Source organism: Glycine max, chromosome 12 (assembly GCF_000004515.6).
Source record: "Glycine max cultivar Williams 82 chromosome 12, Glycine_max_v4.0, whole genome shotgun sequence".
In the NCBI taxonomy this organism is placed as follows: domain Eukaryota; kingdom Viridiplantae; phylum Streptophyta; class Magnoliopsida; order Fabales; family Fabaceae; genus Glycine; species Glycine max.
The window spans coordinates 13,908,542-13,932,554 of record NC_038248.2 but is presented as its reverse complement, the minus strand read 5'-3'; the positions used below and the strand labels follow the sequence as shown (position 1 = coordinate 13,932,554).

Here is a 24,013-nt window from a genome sequence, read left to right as displayed (position 1 = left end):
ACGAGGTAAAGAAACCTCTTGGATTTTTCCAATAACATTATTTGTCAATTCTAAAAAGAGTTCAATTCATGGTATCATTCTTGTTCCTCAAGAGGTAGATGAGTGTTATGGTTTGTTTATGGACCTGAGTGTCAAAAATAACATTGGGGGTTCCTTTTTGTAACATGTTAATAACTAGGTCATCTTGCTTATTAATCTGGTCACTGAGCTTGTAGGTTGTGGATAAGTTGCAATCTAATAGTAAATCTAAAAGGATTAGGGACATCTGTCCTTGAGAAAAGGAGAGAGGAGAAAATAAATGATGCAATTTGTTAAGGCAAATGCTCTGGTACAATGTATGTTAGTAATTTTTGTAAAAATGTTAAATTCTAATCATTTGTACTTGGTATGCTTTTTTTTTCCTCCCCCCCCCCCCCCGCCCATCCATTTGAGTGTACTGTTCTAAATATCTTTTTAAAATGTATTTATTGTTTACGCCTTGCAGCTGCATTGGAGGAAGTGAATCTCATGGACATTTTTCTCTAATAAATGAGGCATGTTCAATGTTAGTAAGACATGACAGAGTTTTTAGTTTTATTTTATGTTTTTGTTAATATTAACTGATTGACAATTGTCATTTTACTGTGTAATATTCTTGTAGATGGAGTTTTGCATAGCTTTGTGGTTTTGAAACTGATTAAAATGTACCTTAGATCATTTGCTTTATGAGCTGGGAGCATCCCACCGTTGAGTACTATTATCAGATCATGTATTTTTCCTCTACATCAATCTAGTTTCTAACTTTGATCTAGGCATTGTTGGAAGTTTTCCTATTTGTTTGAAGTTGAAAATATTTAAAGCATGTCTATGGTTAAGACTTTTAGTTTTGGCAAACAAAAGCAAACGAGACACCTCTTTGCCACTTTGCTTGTTGTGTGATTATTAATTAAAGGTCATAATCTGGACTAGTTCTATATGTTTCAGAGTCTCACAGAACTGTTTCAAAATTAAGTTTTGGTATCAATTAATGTTGAGGCACTGAAATGACTGATAGTATAGAGAATAATACATCCAATTGGGATTTAAGATATTGTTTAAGGTCATAGCCATGCTCATTAGCTGGGTTGCTAATATTTCTCAATAATGTTGCATGTATGCAACAATTCATATTGATGACATTTCAGGTTTGCTCATACCAATCCCCTGCATTTGGATGTATTCAAGAGTGTTGCACACTTTGAGGCAGAAGTGGTTGCAATGACAGCTGCACTTCTTGGAAGTAAGGAAAAGAATTCTGGAGGACAAATATGTGGCAACATGACACCAAGCGGGACTGAGTATATTATTAGCTATCAAGTCATCTCGTGACTAAATGAAATCTGAGAAAGGAATTTCAAGACCTGAGATGTACGTCACCAATATTAATTCATTATTATATATTTGGTAAATTATTTTTTAATATATTTTCAAACCATTTAATTATAGGATTATTCCCGAGTCTGGACACTCGGCATATGACAAGGTTGCATAGTATTTTAATATCAAATTATGGCATGTACCAATTAACAAGAATTTCCAAGTAGATGTGAAAGCGATTCAATGTCATATTACCAAAAATACCATATTGGTATGAAGTTTTTTTTTTCTTTTCAAAGATTCAAATATCTTGCTATAGGATTTTATATGTACGTAAACTGCTAATAACTTGAATTCTTGTTGTCAAAATTAAATTGACTGTCATGATAAATCAGATTGTTGGATCTGCTCAATAACTTGAATTTCTGTAGACGAGGTAACTTTGATGATGAATTTTTGTTCAATTTAGTCGTGTCTCATATTTTGTGATGCCAAATTTTTTCTCTTGTTTGACTTTGTAATGGCTTATGACTTATGTCAGTGTTATTTATATATATAATTTAAGGTTTCCTATCCCTTGGCTTGACAAGCCTCTTGGACACTGGATGATCCACCAAGAACTGTGACTATGACATTGCATCAAGGATCCTCTATGACGAGCATAGATTTCCATCCTTCTCATCATACCTTACTTATTGTTATTGTTTATCATGGTTTTTTCATGTCTAATATCTTGGTTACCAAAATACCAACAAAGCATAACTTGATTTTTTTCTTCTAACGATATATATTTCCAATGAATAGCTGGTTCAAATAATGGAGAAACTAGCCTCTGGGAACTCAGTTTGCGAGAAAAGTTGGTTTCAAAGCCATTCAAGATATGGGATGTGTCTGCATGCTCATTACCATTTCAGGTTTCATACAGTGCAACATTTCTTTTTCTATCTGATTCAAGAAAAATAGTGCAGCTTAAGCTATCATGTCCAGTATATTATTGTGCTTGGCCAGTAGTCTTGCTGCTTGAGAATTCATAACCATTGTAATTAAAGTTGAGAATTTTTCAGGCTGCTGCATGAGCCCTGATGGAAGTTTTGTGGGTATGTTACTTCATGCTTCTTAAACATTTTGAAGTTGTCAAGTGAATGTCTAGCTGGTTGCTTTGTTGTAGGTATTGCTTTTACTAAACATTTGATTCACTAGTATTCACCACCTTGTTTTCCCAAATTGAGTATCTTAGAGCAACCTCTTCATGATTGATTACCTTTCAATTCTGTTAGAGACTATGAAGAGTATAAAGTACGAGTTAATGCTATGGTAGCTAAGGCTTAGAAAACACTAGAAGAAGGATGGACCATGTAAGATGGTACACCTTGACCGGGAAATAACTCACGTGATCACCTTGACATGATTCGGGTATATCCATTATTTCTGTGTGTAATCAACAATGTTGCAACAAAGTCTATTATTTATTCTATTGTCCTATTGTCTTAACATGATTTTTTGACCATGTTGTTGGCTCTTGTTTACTTTTACCATATCTTATATGAGCAAATTGGCACCTTCCCCTTCCAACTCCATCTTTTTCCCCTTCTATAATTAGATATCTAATAAAAAAAACAACAAAATCATGCCATGGAAATCAGGTTATCACTTGCATGTTTTATGATCAATATAATTCTACATCTACAGGCTGGCTTAAGCTTTCCATGTTGTGTTTTGTTTATTTTTCATTATGCACTTACTCTAACCTTGATCAATATACATTAAGACTTTTTTTCATTTAACATGAATTGATACTTCATTGAATCACAAGAATGCGTGAATTGTACCCTACCAGCATAACATTTACAGCCAGAAAATTAATTGCTCTAGTGAGCATTGTTGACATCAGGAACTGGACACTATTTCCAAAAGGAAAAGGCTACAATTTTAAATTTATATTTTTTTAAACCTGATTGTCACCTTAAAATCTTTTTGGTGCCAATAACGGAGTTGATTTTATTATGTTTGTACCATTACAATGGTGATCATAAATGAAAGTTTTACTTACCTCTCTGATCCTACAATGTCTGAATCAATTTGTTTGGTTAGATCATAGATTAGTGTTTTTGGGTGTCATGCATTACTATATGTTCGGTTTGTTTTTTGAAAGTATATTTTCAGTTAGTGTTAGTGATGCAATGAAAAATTAATGATTGAACAGAACTAATGAGAACTAAATTGTATCTTAATGACTGGGCTGCAGCTACGGAATAGACTCGACTTCATTAGAACAATTCAGCCTTTTGTTCATCAAATAATTTAGATTTTCCTTCTGTCAGAAACAAAGCAGACCAAACGTAGAATCTAGAATCATAATTTTCCAATCTTACTGAAATTTTAGTTTGTATTTAGACCATGAAGAATTTTTTAAAACTATATTTGTGGTTTTCTTTAGTCTAAGTTTTTCTCTTTTTTCTCACTTCAAATGGTCAAAATTAGCTAACATATGTTTTCTCTAGCTCATACTACCAATGTTGCAGGACCTGAAGGTTGATCCAAAGGATGAGTTCCTGTCATTACTAAGAGCAACAGTGAAGTGCTTGACCCGTCCGGAGAAGTACTTTGAGAAGGTTATCGGTTTAGAGATTAATTATTATCAAGATGTGGGTGTTGTAGGTTTACATTGAAGAAAAAAGATTGTGATGATGCACTATTTATAAATTTTATTTTTTTTGTTATTTACAGCTGATAATTCATTATTTTTTATTTTTTTAAAAAAAATAAATACATTCTAAGACTCTAAAAAACCATCTTAGAAAGTAGATTTTTTAAGACGATTTTTGAAAAAATCATCTTAAAATCCTTAATCTTTTTTATAAAAAAATACATTCTAAGATGGAAAAGATCGTCTTGGAATCCTTAATTTTTTTATTTTTAAAAGAAAACATTCTAAGACGGTTTTTAGTTAAAATTGTTTCATCTAGAGTTTTCCTCTTTTGGTGATGCATTGTCGATGATAATTCCTATCGCCACAATGTATTATCTAAGAGGATAATATCTCTAGAGGCCGATAAGGTTACATGAAACCACCCTTAGGAGTTGTCACTAGATAACGAACTTTTTGATCCTTTCTAGTAGGTTCCTGAATTAGGGACACAGAGCAAACTCACCATGTTTTGTTTCCTTGATCAAGTCATGCATATCTTCCTAAACGTCATAATGGACATATCATTTTGTATTTACCATTTATCATATTCATGTGTTGCATTTTGCATAAATCATTACATTGTCATACACGTTCGTTTAGCATGTCTTTGTGCTGCCAATCACATGCCTTATGTTGCCATTAGTCGCATGTTATATTCACTCATACATGATCCTAACACACAATTGCTCATGCCTTGCATTTTCCAAAAAAAAAAAACAAAAAAAAAGTCACTATGAAGCGTGAAAGTTTACACCACATTCTTAGTTACATGTGTTGGGTACCATGATGATAGCTATAAACAGACAATGTTGGGATTATACACTTGTTTCTCTTGAAAAATGATTGAAAATCATGTGAACATGGTACCTAATACATTGTTAACTAGGAAAGGATGGTTCTTCAGGCGTCTCATGTCGATCTCATAGTTACATTTGTCATGCATAGCATAAGTATGCCCTAATCATTCATCTCTATGATAGGTTGTCAAAATATTGACAATCAAAATTTCTATTCTTAGATTATAGGGTTGAACCAAGCACGTGCTTTTAAGGAAATGTTTTCATCAAGTTAAGGTCAAGTATGGAAGTAACCAGCTTCCAAAAGTATGGAGTGAGTTTACATAGCTTCTTTGGCTACAACCAACGCATGATTGAGCTAAATAATTTACAAAATTAGGTATTGTTGATGTCCATGTTTTATTTCCAGTTGCACTTTGACTCTAACGAGATGTAATGAACAATGTTGTTTTAATGAAAATCTGAATTGATTCAACCCTATGTTCTACTGAATGTCCTGTGTAAAATTTGCAATACTTCAACAATGTATCATTCACATACATCCATGCTTATTTTTATTTTCATGTTGGTTGCATTGCTGATTGCATTCCTTCCTTGAAATCAGAATTGTAATCATTGTAATCAAAAGGAAAGAACGCATTTTACAACACCCTTACCGAACGTGTGCCAAAGCTAGAGTGATGAGTGAAATAGAGGAGGTGTAAGAGTAGATGATGGCCGACATGGAGGCCATGAAAGAGGAAATGACCACAATGATGGAAGTCATGATGAGTATGAGAAAAATGATAGAGGTCAACACGGCTACAGTCATTGCCGCAAGTACCGCTACTGAGGTGGACCCAACTCACCCATCTGGCCTCAATCAAGTAAATCGTTCAGTCTTGGACATGGTAGATCAGGGAGGTGGAGCATTGGGAAGTACAGGCAGCCCCCATTTTGTACAGGTCCAGAGCAAGCATCCCCTCTCGCCATATGGCTTGCCTCCCAACTATGCATCACCCAATGTTGCACATGCTCTCGAGGAGAATGTTGACAACTCCACTCCCATACCCATTGAGAGCCAACAACTCTGATCTGGTCATGCACCGGTCTCTTAACCCATAAGGGAGACACATGAAGTACCCCGAGACCACGCTCTGGCCGACTTCAAGCCTCACCTGAGATATGTCACTGAAGGGCAAACATTTGGTGGCGTACCCTTGCCAAACACCTTGGAGGGTCCTCAGTATCGCCCACAACAACAACTACAACACTTACATTTTGCGGTGGGAAGACTGCCTCCTACTATGGTGAAAAGGGAAAAATTTGATCATATATAGGAAAGGCTGAAGGCCATTGAAGGAGGCGAAAATTATGTCTTTGCTGACATGGCAGAATTATGCCTAGTGTCCGACGTGGTCATCCCTCTGAAGTTTAAGGTGTCAGATTTCGATATGTATAAGGGGACTACTTGCCCCAAGAATTACCTGAGGATGTACTACAGGAAAATGGGGGCATACGCGAAAGATGAAAAATTGTTGATGCACTTCTTTCAAGAAAGTCTTACTGGGGCAGTCGTCACCTGACATACTAATCTGGAACCTTCTCAGGTCCATTCCTAGAAGGATCTAATGGTTGCATTCATTAGGCAGTATCAGTACAATTCTGATATGACTCCGGATAAAATGCAACTACATAACATGTGTAAGAGGGAACATGAATTTTTCAAAGAATACGCCCAAACGTGGAGGGAACTGGTAGCTCAAGTAGCGCCCCCAATGATGGAGAGAAAGATGATAACAATGATAGTGGACACGCTACCAGTGTTCTACTATGAGAAGATGGTGGGCTACATGCCTTCAAGCTTTGTAGATTTGGTGTTTGTTGGCGAAAGAATCGAAGTGGGTCTGAGAAGAGACAAGTTTGATTATGCTGCTTCGATGAATAAGAAGTCTGGGGAAAACAAAGAGAATAAGAAGGAGGGAGGAACCCATGCTATGACTGTCGTTCCTACATGGTCAAATTTCCCACTAGCTCAACAATATCAACACTCAGCCAATATAAGTTCTTCTCATTACCCACCATCCTACCAGCCAAGAATACGCAATCATCCACAAGGGCTGCCCCCAAGTCTGCCAAAAATCCGCTTGCTGCAATCCGAGGCCAAATACCACTCTTAATACGAACCAAAACATTGACCAGGGAAAGAATTTTCCAAAAAAGAAACTTGTAGAATTCACCCCAATTCCGGTGTCGTATGCTAACTTACTCTCATATCTACTCAATAATGCAATGGTAACCATAATCCTAGCAAAGATTCCTCAACCTCCATTTTCCCGAGAATACGACTCGAATGCAACATGTGCTTATCATGGAGGAGTTCCGGGGCATTCCATTGAGCATTGTATGACCCTGAAACATAAGGTGCAAAGTCTAATTGATGCAGGTTGGCTAAAATTCGAGAAGGACAACTGCTTGTGAATTTTGACATTGTCGACCGATACTGTGCATGATACTAAGGGCAATTTGAAGGTTGTTGTTAAATGTCTCCAATGACTCATTAGGATTTTCAAGTTTATGTCATTACTGTAAACAACAGTCACAATGCTAATAATATGGATAAATTTGATGTCCTTGCCTCTCATTCTCTCACAATTACATCTTTGCGTATTTATTTAACATTCACTGGAATGTAAATGTACGTCTCGTTGGCTTGTTCGCTCAAGTGACTTGCGCTCCTGAGTTGATCTCCAAGTCTGTTCAATCACAAATTGCTTGTTCTACACATTTGGTGAGGGTGCCGTAAATGCCGAATAAAGTTCAAAAAAAAAAAGATGAACATTAAGCTGATTTAGCCCCAAATTCAACCATATTTGCTAGCATAGATGAAAAATTGAAGATCACTAATTCAGAATAACTATGTCAATAGTACATGAAGAATTCAAATACCTAGCTGCAATCTCAGGGGAATAAGAAACATAAGCTGAAACCAGACCAACACCACCTATACCCAAGGTAAACATTTGCAACTTCCTCTTTAACTGACCAGAAAAACCAAAATAAGTTTAGGAGCAGAACTAACAAAATTTGCTATTTAATCAATGCCACAATGGAGGGTAATATTCACATGACTTCTAACAAGGAAGAATAAATAACCACACAATGGTGCTTAGTACCTTTATTATACTACTCCTCAGCTTGAGCAGCCAAAACTTTTGGATCTTCACGAGACTGCCTTATTTACCGGAACACCACATCCTATAGCAGTATAACTAGTCTAAATCAGATCTTTGAATATTAAAAATCAACTTCTAAATGTTGCTAAAGATAAGTAACATAGGTTTTCAAGTTTCTATTTTGGGTTCAAAGGTATACCATTAATCAAGTTCAATGTCTTACAGCAGTAAATATCAATTTCTCCTAGGCTATATAAGATGGAATGGAAAATATATCCAGTTAATAAGTACAATGCTAGATCTTAATGGTAGGGACTCCATGATATAGCAAAGCATTACTTACACTGCCTCCAATTGCTGCCTTGGTAGCTCTATCCCATTTTTCTTGCTCGCGGCATATTGGTGCTGATTTATATCTTACCCTATTGCTTACTATCACCTGATCATCATTTCAGTTGAAGAAAAGTGAAATGAATAATGTGGAAAAACAACATAAAGTATTATTTACCTTTGTTTTTTCCAAAATAGAACTCAATAGAGGAAGAATATTACAATATTGGAGATATATCATAAGTCATTAAAATTAAGGGAAAATCAAGAGAAAAGACAAAGCTCTCACATTAGTTTCTGCATCAATTTGCTGGTGTGCATTATGATTTATTGGAGCTGCGGGTTCTTTACTCAAATCAACTTCCAAACTGCAGTTCATAATTCAAATAACTATATAGATAAAGAAAGAACAAATGTAAAGAGAATAATGGAACAGAATTTGAAGATTTGAATTTAAATAATGTAGACAGAGACCTGTCCAGGCTCATGACTCTATTTACGCTTAGAAACCCTGAAGGCTCTTCCTGTTGACAGGAACTTTATTTATGTCAGAAACAAGTCACACAAAAACAAATTTAACTGATCTGAAATCATTCACTAAAATAACTTGAGTCACCACCACCACCATGGCCTTTTTCACTAGGTGGGGTCAGCTAGCTACATGAATCAAATGACACCACTGTATTCTATCACAAACGAAGTCTCTATTAATTTCTTGAGTCACCATGGAATGAAAAGAAGAGCATTTTAGAAACCAAATATTGTGTTCTATCATTTTGATTCCTATGCAAAAATTGAAGTGAATTAATGATAAGAAAGAAACCAATGCTAAACAAAGCAATTGTCCTCCATAGTCTTCTACCACCCAGAATTCTGTATGATATAAATTATAAAGCATTTGACAAGTGTTTCTGTTGTGAGTAAATCTATCTACACATTTGTCAATACTATGAAATGCCACAAAATAACGATTGAGCGAATTAAATCTGGTTTCATTAATTTCATCTCCATCTCCACCAAAAAATGAATCATGCAATGCATACATTTTTCTTCCCTTGCAGAGTCTCATTATGTAAAATCACACAAATACAGGGCACTCGACATATTGATTGTCTAAACTTAAGTGAAATTTGGTTATTTTAATTTGATTGCTTTGTTCACATGGTCTCAACATGCTCAAAAGGGTTGGATATCCAAGATAGGACACCACTGATGGGTTGAACATATCCATATCCTTATCCTCAATAATGAATAATTATCTAATTATCATAGATCAAACAAATTGAGATAATATTGCAGTTTGTTACAAATAGGAGTAAAACATTAGAGAATAATTGGGTCCCTAATAGTGTTGATTAGGATTGGGATTGATTACACAAGTGAAGATATCTCATCACAGAAACTCAAAATACATAAGATAAATTACTAAATTAATTTTTTTAAAGAATAAATAATTAAATTGAAAAAAATAAAATAAGTAATTAAATATGTCATTTAACCATTTATTTATTGTGTTGATTAGTAATTAATGATAAAATACAGATCAGGCAATAAAGTATCAGAAATATTTTTCTTTTTACATCATTAGAAAACAATTTAGGTGCGGACCAATTCAATTATCACTTTTCAATGTAAAAACACTAAAACCATGAAATAACACATCCAAAATCATAAACAACCTTTTAGCCCAATTGTTGATAGTATATCACGGTAATACCCAATTGGGATTGGGAGGAGTGGAAAACCAAGTCTAAACCAAATTGCGAATTGTATTACGAAATCCAATAAACCCACATTTCCCATGTCTCTTTTCTTGTCCCTCATTGGTCCTCAGAGCAGAGCAACACAACACCGCATCTCCCTTAACAGGATAAGATAACCCATATTTCTACATTAACTGAAAAGGTAAAAAAAAACTGTGTATAACATTATACGACTAAACAATACTACCAATCCCACTATCCTAAAGGATTGACACAGAGAATTGACAAATGGTATAAGTTCCAGTTACTTTTATTTGAGTGAGAATTATTTAATAAGAAAATTTGTATTTAATTTTTATTATGTACAAAATTTTCTTAAATCAGCTATAGTCATGTATCACAATGAAGATTAGTTTCTAACCTATTGAATTAAGGACATCCATAAAAAAAAAAAAAAAAATACTGCCAACTCCGCTTACGGTTTCTTTCTCTTGTTAATTAATTCTCAAGAAAGCGCCCCATAGCCGTCCGGTATCTCCAACCCTCTCATTAGAAAGAAAGAAAAAAAAACAACCCAATTTTTGTTTTAAAAAAAAGAGCCACACAAAAAAACAATCAAAGAAAACCACTACTGAATTCTTCATAACCTATCGAGTAATTTCGAGTCTGGGGGCATTATCGAGGGTAAGAGGATAATTGCAATTTCGTACCATAAAAAACAGAATCAAAGGAATGAAAAAAGCAAAATTAACAACAACAAAAAAAAACACAAAAGAGGCAACAACAATTGAATTGATCCTGAAATCGAAAGGGTTTCAATTTCCACTTTTCCTATCATCGATTGGAAGTACAATTCCAATTAAACACATATGAACAACAACAACAACAACAAGCACAGTGTATGATTACTTCCACCATCCTACAATAACAACAGTATAATAGAGACCACTAAAGTCTACAACTAAGAAAAATAACAAAAACAAATCAAACACATATACGATCCCAAGAAAGTGAATCCAACATTACTTCCAATTACTTCAGCAACAAGAACAGTGCGGAAGGATCGATATGGAAAAGTTGTATCACCAATTGGAAGTACAATTCCAATTACACACATATGAACAACAAGAACAAGCACAGTGTACAATTACTTCTACCATCCTACAACAACAACAGTATAATAGAGACTACTAAAACCAAGAAAAAGAAATCAAACACATATACGATCCCAAGAAAGTGAATCAACCTTCGAATTCAACTTCAATTGGACAAAACCCACTCGCCATGGCTCCACTCGTGGTGAACCCTAATTCCAGAAACATGATACGCAATCTCCTCATTGGTGGTGGAAAAGTAAACATAGTAATGCTCGCCGTCCTTCTTGCCGGTGATCTGGCCGAGCCACCAGCCGTCGTTGTCGAAGGCGTCGACGCACTGGTGGAGCGCGAAGTGGGTCCTGGGGACACGTGGCGGATGGGGACGGAGCTCTTTCGGAAATAGGGTTTCGGTGAGGGGCTGGAACGAGGCGTCGTCCTCGAGGAGCGTGTCGTAGCGTACGACGTAGAGGCCGTTGTCGAGGCGCGACACGACCGTGGCCGGGTAGTAGGAGCCGAGGAAGCCCTCCTCGTTGCTGCAGATCTCCACCTTGTCGCCGCGCGAGAAATCCACCCTCTTCCGCGGTGGACGCATTGTCGGAACAAAGAACAAATTTATCAAAGAAAAAAGTTTCTGTTTCTTTCTTGATTGATGGATTATGAATGATCAATTGGTGGCGAGGTTTAATCGGTGTTTTATAGTTGTGGTGGCGTCACGGGTAATACTTTTTTATTTTATCTATTTTTTTGTATTTTTTTTTTTTATTTTGACGCTATTTTATCTTTATGGATGGTAAAATAAAATAAGTATTACGGCTAGCGGTAATATGTTTTTTTAGATTAAATTTTATCTATATTTTTTACATTAATGATATTATAATTTGTGACAATTTGTTATTGAAAAAATATTTTTTTTAATTTAATGATTTGTAACAATTTAAAAATATGTAATAAATTGTGACAATTTTATTTTTATTTTTATTTTTTTTCTTTAGAATCATCAAAATATGGTTAACACAACTACCAAATCATACGACTCAACTAGTTTGATGATTTAAAAGTGTTAAAAATTATTTTTCAAAAAAAATAAAAATTTAGCTGTTAAAGATGTTATAAATTTTGAAACTATGAATGCATCAAATAAAGTGATATAAAAGTAATTTTTAAAAAATTTGAGTGAAAAATAAAAATAAATTATCTTTTAAGGATTAAAAAATTAATTACCCAAATTTAAAGTATCAAAAATATATTTAAACTGTTAAAAAATTATGTTAAGATGTGAATTTTAAAGTAATTGTAATAAGATTTAATATTTTCTATAAATGACGATTTATTAAGTTTTATAATAATAATTCTTATTAAAGTTATATTTATTATAATTTTTAATTAACTAATAATAGAAAATTTATATTTCCTCTGTTTTATGATAATTATTGTGTAAGAATGTTTTTTTTCACTTATTTTTCTTATAAAATTAATAATATGAGTTAAAAAAAATAATGATAATAAAATTATCATTCTCTTTTATGTATTTGTTAATTTTTTTATTTATAAAATAACTTAAGATGATAATTATAATGAAATAAATGGAATATTATAATTATATTTGATAAGATTTTTAAATTAGTTATTAATTCTCTAATTACTTAAAAAAATTATTTAACAGTTTGATAAATAATTTTTTTTCAATAATTTTTCGTATTTTTTGAAATACTGAAATATTTTTTTTAATCTTTTATCCAAAAGAAAACAAAATTGGTAATCGGATGGTGGTGTTTTGTTTCGTGGTTTCTCTTTTTGGGCTGGATTCTGTGGTCTGTGATCCGGAGGCCGTGTATATGGTAATTTGGGACATGCTAGGTGCATTCAGCAACATTGCTGGTGCACCCATTAATTAATTAGGTGAATGAGTAAAATTGTTCTTGTGTTAAAAAAAATAATGGTTTCATTATAATATAATAAAATTTATGGAGAAAGTGATGAATTTCCACGAAAAGAAATTATTTTGAATAAACGACGACACGAACGTATTACGTATCGATATTTTTATTATTATTATTCACTGGAAATAAATTATTTTAAAATAGAGATTTTGAAGATAAAAATTAAGATTTTTTCCCGAATATTTTGGATGTTAAGATCTAGGTATATAAATTTTGAAGTTCAAAACTGATAACAAACATCGTAATTTTTTTTTTAAAAGCATAGAAAACTGTTGATAAATAATATATTTAAATTGTATGAAATAGAGAAAAAAATACTTTGAATTAGCAATTATTCCTATGAATTTGAAGAATGATTATTTTTCAAAATTTTAAAGTGTACATATATTCATTTAATATAATTTCATTTAATTTTATTTTATTTCTCTCTCCAAAGTTTTGTTCTTTTAGTTTTTGTTTTTTTTATTTCGATTAACACTTGCAGCAAAATCTTTAAGTACAAACCTAATTTCTTAAAGAAAATAGTTTTCGTTCCCAAATTACTATTCTGAAGATAATATAAACATTATTCAGCATAAACAAGGGGGATATTTTAATTTGGTTATTAAAGAATAGTATTTTTGTTATTCAACTAGTTTGGTGATACGTATCATGCATGTGCTGATTGTTTTAATTATTGATATGATCAGTTTAAATATTATAAGATAAAATAATTTTTAATGCAATATGTAATATATAATATATTTGAATATATAAAATAATTTATAAATATATTGAATTGCATAATATTTGTAATTTTATGGTTTAGAATGTCTTAAATATTTTTTCAATATATTATAATTTAACGTTATTTAGATATAGAAATTATTTCGATATCAGAACAAGCTGTAAACAATGAAAAGTTTGTAAAAGAAAATAAAGGGTATCTAATTTGAAAATTATGAAATTAAAAATTGGAAATTAACTTGAAGACATAAATTATTTATAAACTTAAACTTAAGAAAACTTAACAAATCAACATAAACCAAAAAGATAAATAAAAAAGGAAGCACAAAATTTGTACTCTTAACTTTAAGAGTATCTTTGGATGAGGCAATTTAAAATTCTAAAGAATTTTAAGAATTTTAAATGCTTCAATTTAAATTACTTTATTTTTAAAATTCTGTGTTTGATTACAACCTCTCTCTTCTATCTTGCTCCACGCGGCTTGTTCAAACATGAAATTATGTCACATTTGAGGAGATCGGTGATGCGGTCCACGTTACTGAGGATGGCCTCGTTAGCTGGCATGGTGGTGGTGATGAAGCCAGCGTCAATGCCGACAGAGCAGTCGATGAGGATGAAGTCGGGGTAGCCCTGTGAACGTGCTTTCAGCGCATCCACAAGCCAGGTAAGGGCCTTGCCGCCGAATCCGAGGGGGAGTTTGTAGCGAGGTTTGGAGATGCAGAGGAGTTCAAAGTTGGACCAGCGCTTGTCACGGACGAGGGCTTAGTCGACACAGCAGTCACCATTCAGGACCTCAATCATGGTGTAGTTGATAAGGTTCTCGAGGTCGAGGAGGAGGTCAAGGTTGCGGAGGCTGACGTCGGCGTCGATGGCGACCACGGAGAAGCCGAGACAGGCGAGGGAGAGGCCGGTGTTGGAGGTGGTGGTGGTCTTGCCCACACCATCCTTGTTGGAGGTGATGACAGCGACGTGGGGGTGGAGCTAGAGAGCTCGGGCTTGCAATTTCAGTGGAGAGCTCGTGCCTTCCACGAGAGAGAAGAGAGAAGAGGAACCAAAAGAGAGAATTTGAAATTCACTCTTTTGAAGATAGAATTTGAAATTCTATTCTTTCAACTAACTAAAATCCCTTTTAAAATTCTAAAATTTTGAATTCATTTTACTAAAATATCAAAATAGTTACTTTTAAAAAAAAAGAATTTAATTCCCTATAAAAAATACATTACCTAGTTAAATTACCCTATCCAAACACACTCTAAAGGATTTTCGCTTACCGTATCAATTTGAATTTTGCTATTTCTCTCCAATTTTTTAGTCGCAATAAATCTTTTTCGTTCTAATTTTAGATGAGCTTTTCTCAGTCTTTTTCCCCTTATTCCGCATGCAAAAACATTATTCTCTCTTTATCTATAATCTCCAATTTTTCTATAACTTCTCCGGACTCTTTTTCACTTTTGCTTTCTGTAAGTTTTTTTAATTTTAGTCTTTTTAATTTTATGTTTTTTCTCTTTTAGTTCCTATTGTCAGTCACCATTACAAAAAAAAGACATTAATGTTGATGTTACAAGAAATAAGATCAGGGACAGAACCAAGAGTGTATTAAATGGGAGAGGTGATTTTTTTTTTTACATAGTTATTTAAATATTTTACTTCTAATAATAATAATTTATTAAGTAATAAGTTTTAAAAATATTAATTATTAATTTTATGGATAAAATTAGATATATGATCTATTACTAGAAAAATTTAAAGCAAATATCAACTAAAAATTTAATTTTTGTATGTTCTATTTTATTAATATTTTTGTATTTTTATTTTTATTTTTTCTTATATTTACACAAAGGGTCCTAATTAAGGGAGGGGGGCCAAGGCCCCTTGCTTGCCCCTCCTTGGATCCCTCCCCAGCTAAAATGAAAAAAAGAACTTACAAGGACTACAAATGAAATAAACAAACTTATAGAAGTTAAAAATGAAAAAAAAATCAACTTATGAGGACAAAAATCTTATAGGGAAGAAAATAAAAAAGTACATTGGCTAAAAGTAAAAAATGACATACTTTTAGACACAAATAAATATTTAAGCATTAATCATGATGTATAAATTAATTTAAAATTAAGTAGAAAGAAGAAAAGTGTTAACGTGTGTGACAATTCTATTTCATGACTTTTCTAGTTTATTTTTTCGTTTTTAGGTTTCTTGGAGAAAAGGTTGTGATTTTTTTTAGTAGTATGATCCTCCCATGAATGCTTGTCAAAAGAGCATCATTGTTGGGCTGATGAAGGACCTAGATGAGGTGAGGCACATGGAAATTAATTAAGGAGAAAGTTGATTGAACAGAAAGAAGGTGCTAGGAATTGTGCTTATTTTGTGTGCGGCATTTGTAATGTTGTTGGTTATGTTAGTTGTTGGAAAGGGGTATTGATGTTGTGGGTATAGGCCTGACTTAGTATTGAAGTAGGTTTTTTGTTTGTAAGCTCAATGATGAGGTGGAATGGTTTGTATTTTGTGTATGTAAATATGACTTTCAAGGATGATTGATGAATGAAAAATAAATCTTTATTTGGTATCAAACACTTGAAGTTGTTGTTATTAATTCATTTTTGTTATAGGATGACAATTCGTTATTATAAGATCACCTATTGTTGTAAGACAACCTATTATTCTTGGCAACGTAAACATATTACTAATGAAAACAACCAACATATAACCATTAACCAAAATAATCACACTAGAATCACTAACCAAATTCAACCGATGACAACAACAAAATTGTAGCAATAGGAAAATAGCATTAATAACTATAACCACAAATGAGTACTTGTCCAAGAACAGTCTATAGGCATCTTAAGTGATCCAAGACACCATTCTTAGTCATCAAGTTACATAACATTGTCAAATAGGCAAATAACCATAAATAAACATAACATAATAGGTACCCAAAGTTTGGTACAATCAAAATACAACCAATAAGTCATGAGACCAACTTTTCAATTTACAAAAAATTATGAGGGGGAAATTACAAAACCTTCGTTGTTGTAGATGACTTTGTTGCATTCTTTCTTTTCAAATCTGTTAGGTTGTCTAGATATATATCCGAAATTGGTAATAGTTAATCGAAAAATATACAAATATTGAAGTTGTTTTTACCTTGTTTCCTCCATGAATCTCCCTACCAGCCTTAGTTTTGCCTTTGTATGTTCTCCTATTACGACTAACTTTTCCACAATTTTTATAAACAACTAACAATTTTTGCGTAGGCAATTTGTACTTATCTTTTGGCTCATTATTTGCTTTGTTCCTTTTTTTTTTCTGATCTACCAGGTGCTCTTCTTATATTAGGGGGGTTGACTGGTGGAAGTTCACTCTCAGGCCCATTATTAGAACCATTACTTGCCTTAATAAAATATGAATAAGTTGCCAAATATGTGTTTTTTCTACATATGAATAGTTGCAAATATAAATACATCAAATTTATAATTGATGTGCCACATACAAGCAACTCCATGACAACAATGAATGCTAGTTAATTCCAATTTCGTGCAGCTGCAGGATCTTTTGTTTACATTCACCACAAGTTTTTGAAAGTTTTTGCTTACCTCAAACTAAGAATATTGATCATCACCACACCATTCTAGAGCAGGGATAACAAAAAATCAACTCCCGTGGATCTCAATAGATAACATCCATCATGGATAGATGATGAATACTTTAAATGGATCCACTACCTATGAGTACAAGTATTTCTTTTTTCCCGCTCATAGTACTCGTACCTGTGGGTACTTGCTACCTGTGAAGTTATAAAAGTTCCCTCATATTTTATTCCATTTTTAACTATCATTATATTAATTGTTATTGATATTTATTTGGATGTTCTTTGTTTTATGAAATAAGTGACGAAAGTGGAGTTATTGATGAGAGAATCATTAACAATTAAAGACTTATGCAATTTAGACTTTTGGAATTTATTAAATTATGTATTTTCAATTTATTTGAACTTATGTTTTTCTTTGAATTTATGATTTTGAAATATTATAATTTTACTTTTACTTGTACTTTGGATTTATGATTACTTGTACTTAAGAGATACTTAATGTTTAATTATCTTGTGTGTTGTTTCTTTTGTGCTCTTGCTTTTTAATCACTAGTTATTTCTTGATACTGAGAATCACTTCTTTTTTTATTTTATATATATAATTTGAAGTATCCATGGATACCTGCGAGTATAAAGAAAATCTTTGGATAATTTTCAAACGGATACCCAACGGGTAAATAAGCGGGTAGAGAATATAGATTTCTCCGGTGGGCAAGTTGCGGGTGTAACATCCTTGACCATTGACTTTTTGGCAGCTCACACACAACAAAACTTCAAATAGTGACACTTCACTAAATTCCTTGTTGGTCACAACCCTCCATCAATTAGAATCCTCTTTAAACATCCCTTTTTGAAACCTCGACAATCAACTATGCTTACTTCAAGGATCAATGACTAACCTCACAAACTAACACGAGACTTTTCAGTGTGTTTTATTCTCACTCACATGCTTTATGGGAAACTTCCTAAAAGGTCATCCATCCTATAACTACTCCAAGCCAAACACGCTTAATGTAACACCCTGAAATATTTATAGTTATAAATTGATGTTTGATTGTATTTATCTTGTTATTTGACAATATGGTTGACTTGAATGATTTGAGGTATGACTTGAGTTAGTCATGTATGAATTTCTTGATATGGATGTTGAGTTCTGTGGAGTTTTGTTGAACTAAGTTGAAATTATGAGATTTCAGAATTTTCTCAAACCTATCTCAGTAACATCGCAATCCTAGATTTCTTAACCGTTGGATCATCTTCAAATTTTGTCTGGAGCTTCCTAAGACATGTTTTCACAGTTTGACCTTTGGGATTTTGAAAATAATAACTTTTGATATCTCACTAAGCGAGAAGGGCGCGCGCTAAGCACAATTCCAACCCGAGAGGGAATTGTGCTGAGCGAGCAGGGGCGCGCTAAGCGAGCCATAGTGCAGTGGAAGTTGCACTAGGCGCGAATTCTCACGCTAAGCACGAAAAGTGGACTTCAGCTTAGCGAGATGAGCTTGCTAAGCGAGATCTACAGGTTATAAATATGTTATCAACGTGAAAATCACGATTTTTCACTCTCCTCTTCTCCAAAACGACACCCAAACCCTAAAACCTCATTTTCCACCACCTAAGACCACCAGTGGCCATCATGAGCCGTCGTTGCTTGCCGTTGAACCCCCACACCAAGAGGAACACTTTAATCGGAGCGGAATCCTCAAAATCCTCCTCAAGGATTCGATGGAGAAAATCCCCCAATCCTATATTTCATAGTTTCTCTAAGGTAATCTTGATTTCTAAACCCTTCTCCCAGTTAGTTTGAGTTCCTCTTAGTGTCTCTTGTGTGTTGGGTACTGTAATAAAGTGTTTTTACACTTCCTTTGAAAAACCCTAGAGAACGAGACATCATAAAAGTTATCTTTTATAACATTGATGTTATTTTTGTGACTTTCACTGAGCCTCAGTCACATTGGCGTGATCAAAATTTCAAAATGATGTTTCCTTTTAGTAAAATCTGGAACAGCCTTCAACCCTTATGTTTTGACAAGGGTATTTGACTCTGAATATTGTTATTAACCTTGTTCCTAAAATCTATACTAAATTTCCTTCAATTTGGTATATAGAACCTCACGTTTGGACTGACGAGCGTGAACAAGGGGGACTTTTGAGCAACACACAGAGGAATTGAAGGAGAGCTCACAATAGGTGAGGGAAGTTCATTATAGTTATAGTTTTTAATGCCATAATTAGGAGTCAGGGAACCTAACTATGGGGATGTATGTCTGTCCCTGTTGCATGTTGGTTTTTAAGAAAAATAATGTTTTTGACTAATGGGTTTTAACATATCTATCATTGCTTAATAACCTTAGTGTTAGACTTGTGTGGTCTGAAGACTTGAGAAGTGTGAATCTCATGCATGAACTATAGATGTATGTATAAGTGGAATGTGACTTACTGTTGATATTGATGTTTGTGATGATGTTATTGATTAATTGTGTCAATATGAGTTGATGATGTTATTGATGATTATGTTAATATGAGAAGATGTTGTTGTTATTGATAATGCCATTAAGAATGAAATAACGTTCATGTTGAGAGTGATGCTGAGATGAGATGTTGATGGTGTTGAAATTACATTGTGATGATGCCATGTTTCATACGTTGCATGTTAGAGAGTCTAAGCATCTCTTTAGGGGGATGGCTTAGGATCTTTAATCTATCCGTTGTCAGTGTACTTGATGATGCCATGTTTCATACGTTGCATGTTGTGTACATTTATGGGGGGGGTGCTTTGACCTTGTCGGATGTCCTTAGTGGGAGAAATAAAGCGGTTAAATAGTCTAAGCATCTATTTAGGGGGATGACTTAGGATCTTTAGTTTATCCATGGTCATTGCACTTGATGGTGCCCATGTTTCATATCTCATTTGACACGGAAATAGTGTAACTTGGCCAGTAAGTACTTGTAGTTTCTCGTGATGAGAAATACTTGTACTAGGGGGTGTGTCACTTGGTTTGGAACTCCCTTGAGACTCAGGCTGATCACCGTGGGGAGTGGGGGAGTTGCTCGTGCACGGAGGGGTGGCCTCGACAATTACTGCCTAGTTTTTTCCTAAGTGGGAATGTCGTGTGGACACGCTTAGGCTATTTCCTTGGGGATGGTACCACATTGCATCTGAGAGTTGAGGTCAGGTGCATGCATCATACTGAGCATGATTGTTTAGAACAATGGACTGATGATGATTGTTGTTAGGTATGTGTTGGACTAGTAAATGTTTGTGTGCACTTATGATATTTGTTAATGTTTTCTGTTTATAATGAACTCACCCTTGCATTTTGTACCGTGTGGTTGGTACCTGTGGTGATCACGAATCCTTGTTCGTGGGAGCAGAATGACAACAGTAGAGGACAAGAAGTGAGATTCTCTTGTGGAGCCGATGTGATGACGTTGGGATTATTTTGGGAGAGAGTTGTGTTTTGTTAATCAAATCCTCCATAGTTGGTTCTGTAATTCTTTTGTTGATATGAGGATGTAAATCACAAATTTATTTATGTACGAACAAATTTACCTTTAATTTTGTGAATGATGTGTACTACACTACTATACTCATGTGTATGTATTTGGTTAAGTAATGGTGCGTTGTCTAAGAGTGTGTATGTATGTATATATATTGTGGAGTTTAGATTTACTATAATATTTTTTTATATAAGCAAATTAACGAAGTTTTCATTAAAAATCTAAAATTTTCTCACGTTTTTGAGTGATGATATCGTGGCGACAAGGCGGGTCATTACACTTAACTGTGAAGTTATTATGTGATAGGCTACCGAAAAGTATATGCATATTTTTGGTATAGGTAATATCAATTAATTCCTTTAAATCATCCTTAACTATACAATCTCATACATGTACAACCTTTGGATCCATCTCATTCTAGTATGATTCGATTGGGGTATTATAACAGTGACCCCTACTTGTGCCTGACCCTGCCTATTTGCATCCTTATTGTGAAGTCCATCCTTTAACATCTTTCTTGATCCCCTCATATATCAACTAATTCTTTGGACAGATAGAACAAACATATCTCATCATCAATATATCCTTTTCATAAGGTAAATCTTTATCCCCTTAATCAAATTGATAATGGACTTATCCTTTAATTCTAATATGCATCCGTTAAAAGCCCCACACATATTATTTACCTGTAAATCACATTAAGTACTTGTGTCATATGTTGACTTAGTCGATGCAGACGTTTGCAATTTAGCTAATTCTTTCTTGGCACTCTCATCAATCTCTTTCACCTTTTGCATAGTTGTCTTCCATTGAGGAATTGTTATGGCTCTTGCAGCTTGCCACATCAGTTCTTTTAATAAGCCCTTGGGTCTTTTTCTAAAATTACTATACATATACCTAACACATAGATGGTGTTCAACATTTGGTCCTAACTCCCTAATGACATTCATCAGTCGATGTACAAGAGGAAAAAGACAACACTTAATTATTCAAAGCATAATATAAAAAGTACAGAAAAGATCTAGTTAACATTATACTCACTGTTTGTTGATCAGATATAAAAGCCCATTTTTTTTTGTTGAATTCCATTTAGGTATGATAATAGAAGGTCGATAAACGATGACCATGAATCTATAGTTTCTGCCTCCACTACTACGTATGCAATAGGCATCATTTGGTTGTTGCCATCTTTCTCTATAAATGTCAACAAGTGACCATCAATATCGCCCTTTAAAGAAACCATCTAACTCAATCAGTGGTCTACATGTTGTTACAAAGGTATCCTTACATGACTTTCAAAAGCTTGCACACACCTGCTTCATAGACAAGCTCGAAAGAGCTAGTGGTATTTTTCAAGGAACAAAGAGGAATTGTAATATATTAATTTGGGATGGGATTAATGAAAGATTTTATGCTTTTTGTATCACACTATCTCCTAAAAATTAAAATTCATTGTCCTAATGGTACACCTTTTACTAAAATAGATGAATTATCAAATAATAGTGCCACATGAACATGTATATCTGGTACATCTCAATCTGTGAGTTGTACAATGGAAGTCTTATATCAATTGACCTTTATATTGTGTCTTTTGTTGTGATGATATTGAGTTATAGTTGCACCTTTTATTTTTTCAAGAGCCCTACACTTAGCTCTGTAAGCTTGATGTGTAGATAACTTACAATCCCATCTCTCAAGTGCCATAAAAATCAAAGCTTTACTCTTCATATCTAGTGTATTCCTTAATAATGACATGAATTTTTCAGTTGACTACTCTATAGTCACTTGTCTATTTCTAGTTGTCTTGAAGCATGTGTGATCATTTCTGAATGTTACCACCTACCAATGATTCTTTTGGTTGGACTTGCTAACCTTTAACTCAAATGGACAATCAACATGCACTTGACAACATATCTCACCTTATCATTTTTCTTAACAACCAAATTTTTCTTATTGACCATTGCAAAGGTTTTCAAAACTTTTTTCACCTCTTTTTTGGTATTAAAGATCAACCCTTTCTCAAGACAAATATCTGAATCATCCCTTGACATTTTAAACCTAGGACATTTCTTGGTCTTTGTCCTTTCATCCTCACTCCCAAATGGGGTCTCCAACACATCTATATCACCATCCTCATCAATGAAGTCAATTATAGTTACTGGTTTTTCATTTCTAGTGAATAGTGCATAAAAAACCTAGGTATTTGGAAATAGTTCTTCACGGAAACTTTTAGGTGGAGGTTAAGTTAAAAAAAAATAGTTCTTCATCATCCAATACATCACCATGATCCTCACTTTCTTTTTCAGCATCAACCTCCCCTTATGTGTCCACATGAATCTCATCTTGCACCTCACTTTCTTTCCTTACATCAACCTCCCGTTGTGTGTCCACGTGAACCTCACCTTGCACCTCACCTTCTTTCTCAACATTAGCCTGGTCCTTAACCTTCACACCATCCTTATCACTTTTAACATCATGAATCACAACAACTTTGACATCTTCTATTTCAACAAAATCCTATCCTCTTCCTTTGGGCAGCCCTTCGTGAATTACAGGAACACCAATAAGATGCTCCACATAGATTTCAACAAGATCATACCCTTTGCAATCAGCAGCTAGTTGCAAAACATCACTATCACATTAATGGCTTTAACTCGTGACAGAGTGCAAATCTTGGTTGTTGATGCCGCATACTTGAATGTCTTGTATCCAAAAAACGAAATCATCTTCGTGATGTCAATATATGACATGTCATCCACATCCCAACTCCATTTATATTCACGATAAGTACCGCTCACATACATGGTACTTGGCTTATAAACTGTTAGACAAGTGGCCTCAGATATCTTAAGAAGGGGGAGTTGAATTAAGATATCTCAAACCTTTTAAGATTAAAAATTCTATTTTGATTTTAACCCAAATCCCAAGATTCCTTTCAAAATGAACTCCTAAAAAATTATACAAATTAATATTACTGAATAGAAGCAATAAGCAATAATAAATAAAGGAGTTTAAGGGAAGAGAAAATGCAAACTCAGATTTATACTGGTTTGGCCACACCCTTGTGCCTACGTCCAATCCCCAAGCAAGTCGCTTGAGAGTTCCACTATCTTGTAAAAGCCCTTTACAAGTTTTGAACCCACAAGGACAA

General features: G+C 33.9%; 1 protein-coding gene and 2 long non-coding RNA genes across 7 annotated transcripts; 1 reads left to right on the top strand and 2 right to left on the bottom strand.

Moving 5' to 3' along the window:
• Window positions 1-1,247: 1,247 nt before the first annotated feature.
• LOC112998547 (uncharacterized) lies at window positions 1,248-4,055 on the top strand. Of its 5 annotated transcripts, none has more exons than XR_005887342.1 (4): window positions 1,615-1,771; window positions 1,901-2,249; window positions 2,400-2,432; window positions 3,858-4,055. It is a non-coding gene; the product is annotated as an uncharacterized lncRNA (long non-coding RNA). The 5 variants fall into 5 exon arrangements; XR_005887339.1 differs by having other exon boundaries at window positions 2,400-2,503; window positions 2,613-4,055; XR_005887341.1 differs by adding an exon at window positions 1,248-1,606 and having other exon boundaries at window positions 1,731-1,771; window positions 1,901-4,055.
• A 3,311-nt stretch (window positions 4,056-7,366) lies between these two features.
• LOC121173117 (uncharacterized) lies at window positions 7,367-8,680 on the bottom strand. The gene is made up of 4 exons (XR_005887337.1): window positions 8,596-8,680; window positions 8,320-8,415; window positions 7,977-8,058; window positions 7,367-7,841 (listed from the first exon to the last, which is right to left on the bottom strand). It is a non-coding gene; the product is annotated as an uncharacterized lncRNA (long non-coding RNA).
• Window positions 8,681-10,822: 2,142 nt separating this feature from the next.
• LOC106794115 (protein AGENET DOMAIN (AGD)-CONTAINING P1) lies at window positions 10,823-11,783 on the bottom strand. Its single transcript, XM_014764874.3, has one exon. The coding sequence runs from the start codon at window positions 11,696-11,698 to the stop codon at window positions 11,270-11,272; it is 429 nt and encodes a 142-aa protein (XP_014620360.1). The 5' UTR covers window positions 11,699-11,783; the 3' UTR covers window positions 10,823-11,269.
• Window positions 11,784-24,013: the final 12,230 nt, after the last annotated feature.